This window comes from Dermochelys coriacea, chromosome 1, assembly GCF_009764565.3.
Source record: "Dermochelys coriacea isolate rDerCor1 chromosome 1, rDerCor1.pri.v4, whole genome shotgun sequence".
NCBI lineage: Eukaryota > Metazoa > Chordata > Testudines > Dermochelyidae > Dermochelys > Dermochelys coriacea.
In genome coordinates, this window is record NC_050068.2 from 343,758,968 (window position 1) to 343,775,762 (window position 16,795).

The 16,795-nt window shown below is 46.6% G+C and overlaps 1 protein-coding gene across 7 annotated transcripts in view; it reads right to left on the minus strand.

Moving 5' to 3' along the window:
• PFKFB3 (6-phosphofructo-2-kinase/fructose-2,6-biphosphatase 3) overlaps nucleotides 1–16,795 on the minus strand; it is a 74,755-nt gene that overhangs the window by 18,368 nt on the left and 39,592 nt on the right. For 3 of the 7 annotated variants that reach the window (XM_043499064.1, XM_038390490.2, XM_043499055.1), the window contains exons 2-6: nucleotides 3,991–4,116; nucleotides 3,268–3,364; nucleotides 2,317–2,383; nucleotides 1,592–1,666; nucleotides 966–1,022 (exon numbers count right to left, since the gene is read on the minus strand). In XM_043499064.1, coding sequence (XP_043354999.1) covers nucleotides 966–1,022; nucleotides 1,592–1,666; nucleotides 2,317–2,383; nucleotides 3,268–3,364; nucleotides 3,991–4,116 — 422 coding nt within the window. Of the gene's footprint in view, nucleotides 1–965; nucleotides 1,023–1,591; nucleotides 1,667–2,316; nucleotides 2,384–3,267; nucleotides 3,365–3,990; nucleotides 4,117–11,937; nucleotides 12,691–16,795 lie in introns of those variants that run through there. The other 4 variants (XM_038390509.2, XM_038390499.2, XM_038390472.1 and 1 more) reach the window with 3 other exon arrangements.

The window sequence follows — 16,795 nt, forward strand, 5'->3', positions numbered from 1 at the left end:
ACAATTAGAGTCATAAAGAAACTGGCTGAAACCAGCCCAGATCTACAAGGGGTCCAGAAACACAATGCAAGCTCCCGTGACTCATAACTTGAGTCTCACCAGCAGAAGCTCCGGCCAGGGGGGTTGTGAACTCAGCATGATCCTCCCTGGAGAACAAAGGACAGACATGACCTACAGGGGATAAGAGATGGCTTCTGGAAGAAGCTCGGGGCTTGGAATGGACTGAGGAAGGAAGTCAGCGAGAGAAAGAGCTTGAAAATGGAATTCACCAGAGCTTGGCTGGTGAATTGTGGCTTGACCAGGATGGACTACCCTTTAACCTTCATTTCTCTGTGCTAACCTAAGAACTGCCAATGCTGTGTTCCACTTGACTAATGAACCCTGCTCTGTTTTGAAAATGCTGTTTGGGGGTGGCACTACAAATACTGGCTGGGGTGCATTAGTCCTTGAAGAGAATACACGTCTCTATGAGGAGCCTACCCCCGTTGGACTTGCTGAGCAGAGCAGGGCTGCTGGAGCCCAGTAGTTCAGTCTAGGAGGCCGTGAAGCAGTGTGGCCTACCCTGAAGGAAGAGTGAGACCCCCATGGCGGGGGGGGGGGGGGGGGGGAGAGAGAGTGTCCTGGCACACTGCAGGGCTTCCTCCAAGAGACTGTTCAAAAGCTGGGGTGTGGCACAGATCTTGTGGCTCAGGGGCAGTTACATATTAAAAGAACAGGGACTGGGGAGCGCAGAAAAGATTGAAAGTGACAGCTATATTCAAATGCTTTTGCATAGTCCTGAAGTGGCTGGTGCCAGATAGTCTTTACACACTTTCTGCCCCGAGACAGGTAAAAAACTAAAAATCCTCAGCTGGTGTAAATTATCCCAGTGTCGCTGAAGTACAATAAGCGGATTACCAGCTAGTGTCAAATACAATCTGTGCAAATACAGGATTTAGAAATAGATAATAGCTTTCCATTCTCACCATAACATTGGTGGCAACCACAGAAGGGTCATTGCAAACAGATTCAATGAAGAACACCTGGAAGACAAAGCAAACACCAGTTAAAGATTGGCAGTGAAACACAGGGAGTTTATTACATCCAGCCTGATGTCTCCTCTAACCACTCCATGCAATTCGGAGTAGACTGTTTCAAAACTATTTCCTAATGCACCATATGGCAGAAAGTTTCCCCTCTCACCAGCTCATCTATTTTATTGGCTTGGAGATCTTAGGGGGGAGTAGGGTGGAAACGTTCTTATGCTTGGTTCCCACTAACCTGGGCTTTGGAAACCCAGGGTCAATTCCCTGCTTCACCACAGACTTCCTGTGTGACCTTGGGCACTTAGGCCCAGATCCTCAAAGGTATTTAGACTCCTCACTCCCATGTTAGGCAACTAAATACCTTCAATTGAAGGCCTGGTCCTAGGGCCTAAGTCTCTCTATGCCTGTTTTCCCATCTATAAAACAGCACTTCCCCATCTCAAAGGGGAGTTGTGAGGTCTGAGAGATACTCAGATACTAGGCTGCTACTCTGAAACCTGTCAGATACTATGGTAATGCAAGCCATATAAGTACCTTAGATAGATAAAAGTCTGGTGTATACTGACCTTGAACCCATTTTCTTTGGCAAAGTTTAAGACCATTCCTCTTCTCTCCCTTGTTGTATTGGTAGCATCAAAAACCTATACAATAAAAATGCCAGGGCGGTCATCTTCAGGGGACATTTAAATAGCTCTTGGGAGAGGGGAAGAGGGGAATATCGTTTGACAATATATTTGCTGGGGTTTAGAATCAGAAAAAAAAAGTAATAAATTCATCACTTAAGGCAGTATTCAGTTATAAGCCTTTCTATCTTAGAACAAAAACATGGCAGTAAAAACCTCCAGAAGGCAAGTAAGGGAGCAAAAGGGATCCTGTGGATTTAATGGAGTGTGCAAGGAAGGATGGTCTTAAGACACTGAAGTTGTGGGTTCAGTTCCTGGCTCTCCCACCACAAACTTCCTTTGTAGCCTTGGTCAAATCACTTAATTCCTCAGCCCGTTTTCACCCTACAGGCAGCAGGTAGAATACTCATAGGGAGGCTGTGAGGAAGACTTTGTTCAGGTTTGTGCGGCTCTCGATACTGTGATGATGGGAGCATCTAAGGAAAACAGAATCTGAAGTCCTGTAATGATGGGAACGGCCTCTTCCCCAAGGCACTGTTCCAGTGTGTAGAAGACGGGCCGCAGGATGCAGTTTCACTGGGGGATTGTCTCAGCACACACTGACAAGGGAGTATTTTGAGGATGGAAAGAGGCCTCGTTTCAACTAGCAGACCCCTATCTGAACTTACCGCGATCTGGCCACCTTCCTCTGACAGATACAATTTGACATCTCTCAAGGCGGCTAAGGCACATTGTCTGCAGCAGAGAAAGAAAGAGATGTGTTTCTTAAGTAATTAGAGATGCTTGTAAGAGCCAGTGGATTGGTCCTAAAGAAGAAGCCTTAAAGTTCCAACTCCTCCTAACCTTCCCACAACCCACAACTCCTGGTATGTGCAAGGACTGACATCCCCTGATTGACGGTCCGGAGCTGTGCGGCCAAAAGCCCCTGTTCTGGCATTTACCGCAAGGCCACCAGCAAGCGGCTTCACATCCATGAGGTTTGCCCATCTTGCAGATCCTGACTTCCCAATCCTGACTTCCTGTGAGCGCCTAGTTAGATAACAGCTATAGTGCTCTGTGAACATGAAGCCACTCTGCAGGCTACATATTATTCAACACTTCAATGGACAGTGGGTGGCCTTGCACTTTCTGGTAGCTCTGACATGCTAAGAGGGAGCTGCACTCCACTTTCTCACCACAGAACCCCAAACCAGGAATGTCAATAGCCTGGCCTGGGGCTGGGGAGTCCCTGGGCTCCAAGGATGATTCTCTCAGGGCTCACTTTTCATAAGTGCGGAGCCCCCTCAAAAGTTCAGCTAACGTCAAAGGGAGCTGTGGGTGCTCAGCACTTCTGAAAAAATCAGGCCCTAAGGCTCAGATCATTAAAGGGAATTGGTGCCTAAACCCCGTTCAGAATCTGGGCTTAAGCCCTGAATGGGAAACCGACCAAGAGAAGATGGGTGGGGGTGAAGCAGCAGGGAAAATTTTAAGAGACCGGGTCAGACCGTGCTTCCAGTTACACTGCTCTAACTCCAGAGAAATTCCCTTGAAATCACGGGGAAGGGTTACCTCCAATTTACAGCAGATTTTGGCTCAAAGAGAGCAGGCGGCTTAACAGAACAAGGCAACAGCAAACTTACTTCCGGACATTCATGCCCTCCTCGTTGTCGGGGCGGAAGAAGTCATAGGAGCTGTAATGCTTCACCGCCTCCCGGCGATACTCTCCCACGTTGAAAACTGCAAGGTGAAGGCAGGCAGTGAGTACAGCATTGGAAAGGGGACAGTTGGTATGTCCCATACACAGCTCAGCAGGCTCTGGGAGAAGCACGACAGTATGTACGGGAATCCATCCAGAGACTGGCAGGAAAAGGGTTAACCCTCTCTCTCTCTTTAACACCTGCACTATGAAAATAGCATCTCCAGAAGACATTCTCCAGTGATCCCAGCCACAAGGGTGTCAAACATGGCTGGGACCAGCAGCCCACTGCACCACTGCAAGGAGCTTCTGGCAAGTGCCCACACTCTCTGGACAGATCCGAGAGCTAGATTCACCCTTGGAAGAGGCGGCGCAAAGGCTTTGGGAAATCCCGCATACAAGCCCTTTCGATAAACAAACCAAATGGGCTTGGCCCCCTCGGCAAAAAATTAACATCTCTGTAGCCACTCATCAATGGCAGGGGTAGGGGGCAGGCAGAAGCCACCATGCAGTCAGGATCCTCTCCCAAGGATCTCTCTCCCAGATGGATACGGAAGAGGGAGATCCTGCCAGGCTCAATCCATTAGAGTGTTTAAACTCCACAGGCACGTCCCCAGTGGACCAGGGCACATATCTTCTAGCAGGAACGGCTGGGCTGGGGCCTCACCTTTTGTTGGGACGCCAATCCAATTGAGGTAGCGAGTCAGCTTCTTGGAGATGTAGGTCTTCCCCCGAGCTGGAAGGCCAACCATAACGATCACAGTGGGGGAATTGGTAAGCTGCGGCCCACAGGCTACAATGAGGGGAGAAAACACACAAGCAGCCATTATAATCCCTCAGCATCATCCCTGCGAGGTTTGACAAAGCAGGCATCAGGGTGCTTACTACTGCTCCAACATCCCCTCAGTGCATCGACAGCAGGAGGCAATCTAATACCTCCCTCTTTGGTCTTCCCTCTCCCCATCCGAACAACTGGCGCCAGGCACTGAAGCCTCGAGTCTGTAAGTTTGCTGACTCATTTTTGCAAGAGGATCTACTGAATGAACACGTCAGACTGAGCAGAGATGGGCAGCAGACAGCTCTGGGGTCACTGGGTAACGAAGCCTGATGCAGTGGCCTGACGAAAGCAAGCAATACTTGAAACATCACCTCTATGATCTACAGTGCATGGGAGGTGGAAATCGTGAACTGATTATGAATGCACCCCTCTTCTCCTAAGCACTGACATACCGGGTGGGAAGGCAGACAGTCTTACAGATGAAGCTCAGGATTAGCAGACATAGTTCGACACCCAGCTCTACCACAGGCTTCCTGCACGACCTTGATCAAGTCACATCACTCTTCTGTGCCTCCGTTTCCCCATTTATAAAATGAGGACAATAATACCTCCCCCACCTCACAGGGACACTGGTGGACTACTTCAATAATGAGCTAGAGGAATTCAGGCTACAATGGTATGATTCATTATGTTTGGTTTGCTGGTTTGAAACACAAGATATTTCTCCTCAGAACCTGGTTCCCAGAAGGGTTACTCAGTGTCCGAGCTTTTCGGAACTTTAACGGGCCGCCTCCTCCTTTCCAGCAACCTAGACCTTCTTCTATATAAGTGGGTAGTTCATTGGGATTCAAAAGGCACTCACTGAAGCTGGTCCAACTGGTGCCAGCTTCATTTGTAGGCCTGCCATAGCAGCAAGGAGTTCACGGATCACACATGCCTGAGCAGAACTGGCACCTGGCTAATGCTCTCTGCTGCTGCCACTGCCAAGATGGCATAGCGCACAGGCGAGAGCATTCTGGTGTTGGGTGATTACAGCATCAACTTGCAGGCCGATGCGGTCAAGTTAAACCACTCCCAGTCCCCACTTTGTGACTTTGCTTCCTTATTCCCCTCCCACAAGACTCAAGTGTTCTTGAAGTCCTTTCACAAGGAGGTGCTTGGGAGCACGGTGTCCTGAACATCCCAGGGACCTGGGGAAGTGTAAACGTGCTTCACTGCAAGTGACTTTCTCACTGAAATGGCCTTTAGTTACTTTGCTCCTGTAACAGAGTGCAAAACTGATGCTCGCAAATGCAAGGCACAGCAACACTAGCCAGACCTAGGCATAGGGCAGGCCTTGTTCAGGCTTCTTTCCCAACTCAGCAAATACACCTCCCATTGGGTCCTGCAGAACCGCCCTGCCCATTCGAGTCCTGTCTGTCTGTGCTCAGGAAGAGATCCAAATTAGGTATTGGATTTATGATGCGGGAAAAAAATCCATGAAAGACTAAGATGTGACCGCGGTACTTAAACTTGCAGACATGACTGCAGGTCTCTAAAGCCCTGAAAGAGGAGGCTATAAACCCCCTGGACAGTCCCTTCCAACCAGCTTTCTTACTCTGAGTAACCGCTTTTAAGTGAACATAAACATGCAACTGACCACCCCCTTGAGCTTGAAAAAGGACAGAAATAGAATGATACACATTAGCTGCAGAGCTGTGGCCATTCAGAAAGTGACATTTAAAAATGAAATGGTCCATTACAGCCTCCACCGCTTACTACATGTATATAAAGCTATTTTGAAGCAGATACTTTTTAAAATTTAAAGCCTGACCTATGTCAATGGATTGCAATTCAGTTCAGAGAGGATATTAGAAAAAGCACTAACTATTAAAATATAGATCCCTCCTCTTTTAACCTAATGACCAAAAAGTAGCGAAAATTCTGAGCCAAATTTTTCTCATATTTAGACATCTCCATCCCCAACAAGATCTTTAGAAAGAGTCCCACTGCTCCACAAGGGAAGAGAAACTCATAGGACATGCTCCTAAACCTCAAGGGAAAGGACTAACACTTATACCAAATATAGAAAAAATGCAAGAAAGGATGACAGCTGTCATCATTGATGGCATAACAGAATCTGGATTATAGTTGCATTCCTTAATGCAAAAACTCCTGGTCTTCATGCTAAGCATAAAAAGAGCCTTAAGTAGGAGTCACCCATGGACAACTCAGAATGAAGTTATCTGCAGTCATCATTTTTATACACAAGCCTTTCACGGACATTTTCCCTCCATTCCTTACACACTGATAGTTCTGCCTAGTTTGTCAGCCTCATCAATTGTGATTACAGCAAGAAAAATAAACGTAATAACCACATAGAATGAAGCTGAGTATTGTGCATGCAACAAACAGGACTCCAATCTCATCTGGTTGCACCAGATCAATCTGGATCATGTGATTTGCTGAGCTCCGCCAATAGTTTTGGATGGTGCAAGCAAGAGGCAGACTGCTGAAAGGGAAGGGGGATGGGACTTGTCTCAAACTAGATTTGGGAGTCGCAGTCAAATTTAAGCGGTGTAGATTCCTTTCAGTGTCTATGTAAATTCCTGTGCATCTAGATCAGGACAGATTTCTACCACCTTGCATCCAAAAAAACCCCTAAAGCTATTGGAAAAAGGATGGCCAGGTACAAAATTATAGCAACAATGAAAGAGACCGATTATATCCTTGAGTCATTCCTCTTGCCAGTGCCTGATATAACTAACAGAGGACTGGATCTTAGCCAATAGGGGGTCAACACTGAAAAAAGTCCAAGAATGATATAATGGTTAACTTTAATTTAAAAAAAAACACCCCACACACAAGTTTTTCTTGTGCTAAGGAAAAAAAAATTAAGCAGGTCTTAAAAGCCTCCAGTAAAAGGCTAAAGCAAATCTGAAAAGAAAAATTAACTGGCAGGTCTGTTCAGCCTTGCTTCCCTGAATTACCATCTCAACTCTGGGGTCTGCAGGACAGGATTAAAGGAGAGTTCCCCCAACTTTCCCATTTGAGCTCACCAAATCAGAGCTGGGCTGCAGCTATTACAAGAGATTAGGGTGACCAGACAGCAAGTGTGAAAAATTGGAACGGGGGTAATAGGAACCTATATAAGAAAAAGACCCAAAAATCAGGACAGTCCCTATAAAAATCGGGACATCTGGTCACCCTACAAGAGATCCCCAATCCCAGACTTCAGGGCAGCATTGCAGGTGTTTCCCCATCTCTACACTCACACCAGCACTGCTGAAGTCTCATCATTGGCCAGAGAGAATGAGAGATGAAAGAAGAAACTTAATTTTCTCCCTTTCCCCACAGCAGAAAAAAGATCCACAACCCTGATCCAAGAGGAGTTTTGCCAAGTGTGCTCGACATTAAAAATAAATAGATACTTGAACAGAGAAGGGAACTGGACTGTTCGCTTCACTAAATATTTCATTATTCTTACACTCCAGTTAATTAAATCTGACGCTATAAGGATGAGCATGCACATACACACAGGCAAATCTGAGGGTCTGATCCTCAGAGGTGCTGGAGTCTGAGCGCACACACTGCTCCCACTGACTTTAATGGGAGTTGCAGGAGCTGAGCATCTTCATTTGGAAATTTTTCCATCAGATGCATTTTAAGGAAGGTCCATAAACTCAGGGTTGGGGAGAGTTTCCTAAAGAGAAGTTGCAGCTGGGAATTGTATGTGCGCTTCTTTGTTAAGAACCTGATCTAAAGCCCACCAAAGTCAGTGGGAGCCTTTCAATGACGTTTCCGAGAACTAAATGAAAAACCTGGAAAGGTGCAAACCATGGAGCACCATGGAGATAGTCATCAAACTGTGTGTGGGGGGGGGGGGCGGCATCTCCTGCTACTACCAACCTGAGTTTAGAATAGAAAATCCCACCAATCTAAATAAAGGCTGCAAGATCACAACAAACAACACAATGACACTGGGTTAGGAGGGGCTGCAAAAAAGGTGTGTGTAATATACCTGTCTAGACTTTTCTATAATGCATATATTTTATAAAAATATATATGCACATGTGCACACAGATTTATAGAGAGAGAGATAAAAACACTTTGGTAAATTAGTGCATATAACATTTCTATGGTGCTCTTCAGCATGGTGGGTGCGTGTGTCGGTATGTAACTCTGGTAGTTGGTATTTTCCACCGAATGCATCCAACGAAGTGAGCTGTAGCTCACGAAAGCTTATGCTCAAATAAATTTGTTAGTCTCTAAGGTGCCACAAGTACTCCTTTTCTTTTTTGCAAATACAGACTAACACGGCTGCTAGTCTGAAACCTGGTATGTACTCTGGTAGTTGACACCACAGAATTGCTTGCATGCGCACACCACACACAGTATACATATATTAGGTATATAATTGTACACACACACACAATATATTATATATATATATATGCAGGTACACATGCATGTTGAGCTAGGATGCAGGAAAAGAAAAGTACCAGCCATGCAACCTCAAATATTCCATGCACACACACCCCCTCCTCTTGTAAAGTGAGTGGCTCTGCCCATTAAGCCGTCTGCAATAACTTGGCTTCACAGACTACGTGAGAGACGTGCAACTTGACAGAAATTTAATGGATCACCATCAAGAGGCGGGAGGAAGGCATCTTTTGATATCCATTCAATCTCTCCTAACAAGAAGTCAGCCAAGTAGATGCATTTTTCTGCGTGTGTGCATATGAAATAATTAAAGCTGTTGGCCCAGGAAGCTTTTTGATGATGCTTAAAAGAGACAATATCACTCCCTGCTTTCCCTGGGATTTCATGCTATTTGCATTAGATAAGAATCTCTATTGTAGCTCAGGATTTGCTCTGCAGTCTGGAGTGATGTTTGTGCTCCTTGTTTTATTTTTATGGAGCAGCTGCGGGAGGGAGAAGGATCCTTGATGCCCAAATGAATCAAATTAAAGAAGTATATTCCAACAGATTATTAGGAATCACCCCCGAGGGGACCCATTCCATGTTAAGGCAGAGTAATTACAAACTCCATTATCACATCAACTAGCACTTCCAGGGAGGTCTTAATAAACCAAAATATATCACAAGCTCTCTCTCCCTCAGCAATTGACGTTGATGACTGTGGAGTACCAAGTATAGGGCCATATCTCTTTTATAAGGACTTCTTTAAAAAGCCAAACACCTAAGCGGAGTACCCTGTAAAAGTCCCATCTGCTAACTATATAGCTAATTTTCCCATACAGGAGACCGTGCTATCCTGCAGAAATCAAGGTCCTGCTGCCACACAGATATGCAGCCTTCTCCATAAAGCTATTTCCTACTCAGTTTACTCTACACAGCTGACTGACAAAGGAAAGCAGGGGGTATCAAATCCCACATGTAGCCCTGTTCTGGGCAGATTGTACCATCTCTGACAGAAACCCAAGGGGTAGGTCTTTTTTTCTTACGCTTTGGCAACACTTGTACAGTTTCTCCAGCCAAAAAAAAAAATCTCATTTAATTTAATTTAAAATAAAAATAGCAAATCCATTGGGAAAATATCACAGAGTTTTCTCTATAGGACCAGAGACCACATTTGTTTTCCTTATTTGTTGTAAAATTGCATTGGCATTCAAGACAGACACACACACACTCTCTCTCTCTCTCTCTCTCTCTCTCTCACATATTTCATAGGCAAGAGAGCCAGCACAATCAGTGGCTGGTTTTTAACCCCAGCGGTTTAAAGGGGCAGTGTTTCTGATCGAGAGAGACAAATGCACAAGCTACTTTAAAACAATAACGCTTAGCTAAAAGAGAAGAATGGTATCTCTGACTGCCCAAATTACTTCTGTATCTTCCCAGAGTGCAGAGTACACGCAATCCTCACCTCACAACTGCAGTATTTGTGCAAAGGTTTCTAGAATGCTTATTTAGTAATGGTCAAAGTTATGTGACTTGCATCTTTACAGCTTTGCTTACATGTAAGTTGACCGACTCCCAAAAGGTCAACATTTATATTTGATGCAGTAGCCCCTACGTGATTCCGGTGTTTGCTTTTTTATTTTAATTGAATGGTTCTTTTTTCTGACCGTGAGGCTTTCTGTTCATGCCAGTTTTTTAAAAAAATCAAAATTATGAAACTAATGTTTTAGCTTTATTATTCATACCGCTTATCCCTTTCACCTCCCTCCTAAGGGTTCACAACATGTCAGTTAACAAAATCAAGTCACTTAGTTCATTTTGCACAAGGAAGCAAAGATTGAGGGACTTTCCAACGCTAAGTCTGCTCCCGTTGAAGTCAATGGTAAAACTCCAAGCAGGATCAGGCTTTTGACAATCCCAGCCGAAATAAAACATGAGTGAAATGGGTTAACAGCTTGAGTCCTGTGTATCACCCCCCTGTAATCCTACATATAATTTTACAAAATTAGGTGGTGTTTGCCAGGCCGTCAGTACGTCAGGGGCTCTGAAAGTGGGTTAGAGAGATCAGCATTAGCATCCCCTGATAGGGTGGGTTGTCCTTTCAAATTTCTCTGTATTGGAGGGCCTATCCGAAGCTAGGTGAAGGCAAACAGACAGTCTTGCTCAAGGCAATGGGACTTTTCAATGCTACACCAGGGGAGAAACACTTTAATCAGCTCTCTTGGGGAAAGATCGGGGATGGTATGATGTAGTGTTCTTGTAGCCCTGCGAGTCCCAGGATATTAGAGAGAAGGTGGGTGAGGTAACATCTTTTATTGGACCAGCTTCTGCAGGTGAGAGAGACACGCTCTGGAGCTTACACAGAGCTCTTCTTCGGGGGATAGTATAGGAGACTTAATTAATTAATGTTTATAAAGAATTTGGAGACCCCTTGGTGCAAGGGGCTACAGAGATGCAGACTGGGACTGCATCCTCTGCAGCTCCTTAACAAAGAGGAGAATTAGGTGCAGGGATTTCTTTTGGAGGGAGGTGGGATTGCCCCGGGCTCAGATCTCCCTTATGGGGGAAGAAACGGGAACAATGAAGGAGGGAAAATGCAGCATCCATGCTCTGCCCCCTCCCTCTCCCACCCAATCCGGCACGTGGGGAAGCCACATCAGCCACCTCCCAGCGCTACCGATCCCTGCCCCCCCCCCCGCTCAGCCTCCCACGGATGCTCTGCTCAAGGTAAAGCCGTCAGCGCCGACGTGGGAGCATGTCCCCCCCCCCCGCCGGAGGGACACCCGGGACAAGCGGCATGTCAAATACAGGACAACGCTTGATTTCTAGGGAAAGGCCATTTCCCGGAGCCTGGCCGGTATTCCCGACCCCGGGGTCCGTTCCCACCCTCTCCCCTGCAGTCGCCCTACGCCTCCGTGTACTGTTGCAAACAGCGCCCATGATCCGTTTTAAAATACGGGGCGATGCTCCCCCGCAGGGGCAAATCCGTGACACTGAGGGGCGGCCCCTTGGAACGAGGGAGGGGAGCCCCCCCCCTCCCTGCCTCCCACTCACATGGTTTAGGCAGGTGTGGGGCACACACAGCTCCCCCCACGCCCACCCCCTCCCGCAAGCGAAATACACCCGCTGCATCAGCGCGCGCGGAGACGGGCACTGCTCTAGGCAGGTGCGGGCACCCCTAAGGTTTCTCCCTCCTCCCTGCCCCCCCCTTCCCACACCTCTGTCCTCCCTCCCGCCCCGCACGGGGGGAGAGATAGCTCAGTGGTTTGAGCATTGGCCTATTAAACTCAGGGTTGTGCGTTCAAAGCTTGAGGGGGCCATTTAGGGATCTGGGGCAAAAATTGGGGAGTGGTCCTGCTTTGAGCAGGGGGCTGGACTAGATGACCTCCTGAGGTCCCTTCCAACCCCGATATTCTATTTCCAATTTATACTCACATCTGCGGGGCAGCGCTGGGCGGTTATCGTTGGGGAGCCAAATCTTCTGGATCCGGCTTTGCGTCAGCTCCATGGGCATCTTTATAACCAAGGTCCGTGTCCGCCTTGGTGGATAGATGCACGGGAAAGAGAATAAAAAGGGGCTTTTTTTTTTTTTTTTTTTTTAAACCAGCGGGCCCGGACGCGGCGGCACCTGATGTCTTTACAGCTCGTCTTAAGGCTTCTTCTGATCACGCGGGGATTGCAAAATAAGGCCGGGACCCTGCCTGGCGAGGAGGGAATCCCGGCAGCGACCGAGAGGGGAAAGCAGCGGCACGTGTTCCCCGGGACAAGCGGGCTCGATTCTCGCCGACCAGCCGCTCTCACGCCCCTGCAACGCTGCTCCGCGGGCGGGATTTCCCCGGGGGCTTCCCTCTGCGGGAGCCGTTCGGGGAATGCCAGTGGGACGGGTCCTTGGGAGTCTTCCTCCACCTCCTGCCTCTCTCGGGTGAATGCCCCGGCTCCTACCTCGCCCCAGCTATTTCTGCCGCAAAAGACCGGCCGGCAAACCCTGCGTCAGCCGCAGCCCGCCCCTCGCCGGCAAGGGCGGGGGAACTTCTTTGCAGGGAGCAGCCGGCCGGGGAGAAGCAAACCGTGCTGCCGCCGCGTGGCGGCTAGACGGGCTGCAGCCACCCTGGGGAATTTGCAATCAACTTTTTCTTAGACAAAGGACTCACATCGGTGAGACAAGCTTGCAACAAATCCATACATGGCAGGATGATCTACGCGACGCTCGAATAGTGTCAAGAGAGCACCGTATCGCTCCCATGTAGGCATGTTGTATACATTCTCGATCTAGCATTATATACTAGTCTGGGTGCAATACCCACTGGTAAATACCCGTGCGTGCATATTTTATACACACACTACGTGTATAATATATATACGGTACACGTTTATTGCACAGTCATATGTAAAAATCTGGAAACGATAAGGGGATAGTTCTCATATGCATTTGTATAGATGAAGGGGAAATTCATGTACTTTATAGTAGCTCTAAAATATAGCTACATATAAGTATTTTCACTGAACTGTATTGTGAATACACTAAATCCCAAATGGATTATTTCCCTGAGATATACACCAAATATCAATGGATTATTTCCCTGTATATTGTGTACACACAATGCACAGGGATGATCTCCTCCCTATTAAGGGGTGAAATAGAAATGCAAAGATTTTGTATCTAAACCAACAAAGAAAAATCCCTGGCTCTATCCTTTTGCCGTCTGCCCCATTCAGGCTCCTGTAACCTTTATGCAACCGATCGGAGATCAGGAGCTTATTTTTTTATAGTAAAATGATATTTAATATCGATCATTCCCCCTCCTAACTGGAAGCGAGGCTGCATTTCAGCTCGTGAACTGATTTTTGCCCCCCCCCCCGGGCCTCGGGTAGCGACACAAAAGGCAAAAGGCAGGCAGAGGTGTGGGCTGCCGGGTGCAGGCACGTCCCTCACGTTCCGCATGACTCTGCGGGGAAGCCTCGGCCCAGCTACAGACGCTCCTTTCATCGCAGCTGGATGCACTTGCTGCGGCGGGGAGACGCTGCCCTAGGAAGCAGCTGGCGCTGGGACCGGTTCGCTCTGCAGCCCTCCCGTGGGCGCAGCTCTTCCGCGAGGGGCTTGCTGCCTGGCAGGCGGCTAGGAAACTTCAGCACTCCACATTTAGTTCAGTTTGGTTATTACAGTAGGAGCAGCGCGTTGTTCCTATTGCTAGGCACGTACTCCCGCTGGTCCACCAGCTCTGTATTAACAGCATAACCGACTGATCTGATGCTTTTATTGACTAGCATAGTAATTTACACAATACAATAGTCAGATTACTGGGGGGGAAAGTCACTCGTTTCTAGTATCCAGGGATTAAGGACACAACCTGCAAGGCCACAGGACCTATGCCCTGTGAAGTGCTGAGCACCCTTCATACTCATTGAAGTCAGCAGAAATTTTGGGTCTCTCTCTCCACGTGGAGATAGGGGCTTATTCCAAAACCCATGGAAGGGGGTTCTGTGGACGTTGGGTCAGGCCTAGAATGACTAAGGCAAGAGAGAGCTTTTGGGCACAAGAATAAATCATGAGCTTGAGGGGGGAGGAGAAGGATAAACTCTTAATATTGTCCTTGGCAAAGTTAATTCCCTGCAGGATTAATGACTGATTATGGTTAAATTCCAGGGAATAACCTATAGGGCCCATTAGCGTGGTGCTGCCAGGTCATTATTTCACAGGAAAGGCAATGAACCAGGCTGGGTAAGGTTTAATTTTTAAATTGACAGATTTTTATCTGATGGCCAGATTCCTGCAAGATACCTTTTCAGTTTAAAACAATGCTTCCAGACTAGGGGGTGTACCACAACTGCCTTAATAAAATCAATCCCAGGGTGGCTGAAATAAATGAGCATAGCAAATAAAGATGTGAAGATAAAATTATGGAAGAGCCAGAAAAATATACCCCAAGCTTGTAAGTGGCATGGCCCCAGCATTCCCAAAGCTGCTTTATTTAGGAATGATGGGGCAGATCCTTAGCTGGAGTAAAGTGTCATAACTCCTTAACTTCAAGGGAGCTATGACCATTTACACCAGGTGAGGGTCTGCCCCCATTCATCTACTTCATTTATGTAGAAAGTTTAGAAGCTGTGAGGAACTCAAGACGTGGGATGAGCACAACATAAACACATTGACAGACAAACACACCACATGTGTTAGATGCTACATTATAGCCCCTTATGCAATACTGGGAGTCATGAGTCTGCTTTAATCATTTTTAACATACCTATCATGCTTGAAAATTAAGCCATTCCAAGAAATTGGCACAATAACATTTAGAGTGTTAACGAGTTTCTTACACTATATAGTGCACCCTTGATTTCTGGAAGTAAATCTCTATATTTTTGTTACAAATATACAGCAAGAACATATAATTGTATATTTATTGCAAAGTAAAATTGTGGCCAATCTCCCATGTAAAATGTAACCTCAGTTGAGTAGATTAAAATGCAAGGTCCCAAAAAACACTCTGGGGGGGAGGGGCAGGGAATCCAAGTACGGGAGTTGGGGGGAAAAAATCCAAAAGGGCTTGGCTGATAAAAAACAAAATTGTATGTCAAGAGCAGAGGGAGTTGTTACAAAATCTGGAAGTGGGAGACCCTGTAGATCAAACAGTTACTACAATATACAATTTATGTACCAACCATCCTTGATATAGCCACAGGATTCAGGTAGAATCATGGGTTTAGAAGGGACCACAAGGGTCAGTCTAACCCCCTGCCAAGGTACAGTACAGCTGTACCGCCTCTGATTTGGTTGTACCCATAGAGGCAAAGGCATTCAGTTTTCTCCATTCCATCAGTGAAAGAATTTCTCATGTCAGCTTTCTCCAAGGAATCACAATGAGTTTCAAGGAAGAGTTTAGTTGTGTCTGAATTGCAATGGGCTGAGATACTGCTGCTAACGTACAGCAACACCAGGTCCACTAAAGTCTGTATAGTTTTGCTCCTGATTTAAAGGTGATTTGAGAAGGCAGGAAAATGTGTTCATGCCTTTATCCGATGATGTATAAACTTCTTTGTTCTGCTTGTTTCTTTGCATGAAAAATTCAGATCTTGTGATGCCACACTACCCCAGAAAAGGGTTAAGGTGGCTGCTGGAGAGAGGGAGGTGTTAAGTAACGTGACTGGCCACACTTAAAGGATAGTTAAGCTTGATAGGCAAACACCTACTGAAGATGAGAGTCCAGCTGGACAGGAGAAAGCAGGACTGGTAGAAGGCCAGGAAGAGAGGGGAGAAGGAGGCTGCAGTGTGGAAGCCTGCAGTCAGTCTCTGGGCTTAGAGAGGGAAAAGGAGGAAACTCAGGGAGGGAGCAGAAGTCCTGGACACAAATCTGACATCAGGAATTATAACATTCAAAAACCAGTAGGAGAACTGTGGCAATTCTTCAACAACAACTTCAAAAACAGACTCCAAATGTGAAACTGCAGAACTGGGATTAATTTGCAAACTGGACACCATCAAATTAGGCCTGAATAAAGACTGGGAGTGGGTTAGGTCATTACAAAACCTAAACCTAATTTCCCCCTACTGTTACTTCTTGTCAACTGTTTGAAATGGGCCACTCTCATTACCATTACAGAAGTGACAGGTTTCAGAGTAGCAGCTGTATTAGTCTGTATCCGCACACAAAAAAAAAAAAAAAAAAAATACTTGTGGCATGCATCCGGTGAAGTGAGCTGTAGCTCACGAAAGCTTATGCTCAAATAATTTTTTTAGTCTCTAAGGTGCCACAAGTCCTTCTCTTTTTTTTTTTTTTATTACAAAAGTGATTTTTCCTCCCGTGGTATCCTACTGTTAATTGAATTGTCTCATTAGACTGACCTCCCACTTGGTAAGGCAACTCCCATCCTTTCATGTGCCGTGTATTCATACCTGCTACTGTATTTTCCACTCCATGCATCTGATGAAGTGGGTTCTAGCCCATGAAAGCTTATGCCCTAATAAATGTATTAGTCTCTAAGGTGCCAGAAGGACTCCTCGTTGTTTTTGCTGATACAGACTAACACGGCTACCACTCTGAAACCAGAAACCATATAGTGACCTGGCTGGAGGGCCGAGTCACATAGAGGAAGTACCACTACTCCTGGAGCGTGAATAGGGCGGCAGCCCATGAGAGATGGAAAAGGGGTCTCAGACCAGGCAGAGCTAATCCCCAGATGCAGCCACAAGCAGGCTACCCCAGTGGTGAGCAGAGAACTCGGTGACACTTATAATCCTGTTTATCCGGGAAGACTTGTGGATGACTGGAGAGCTGGTAGGATAATGACATCACAA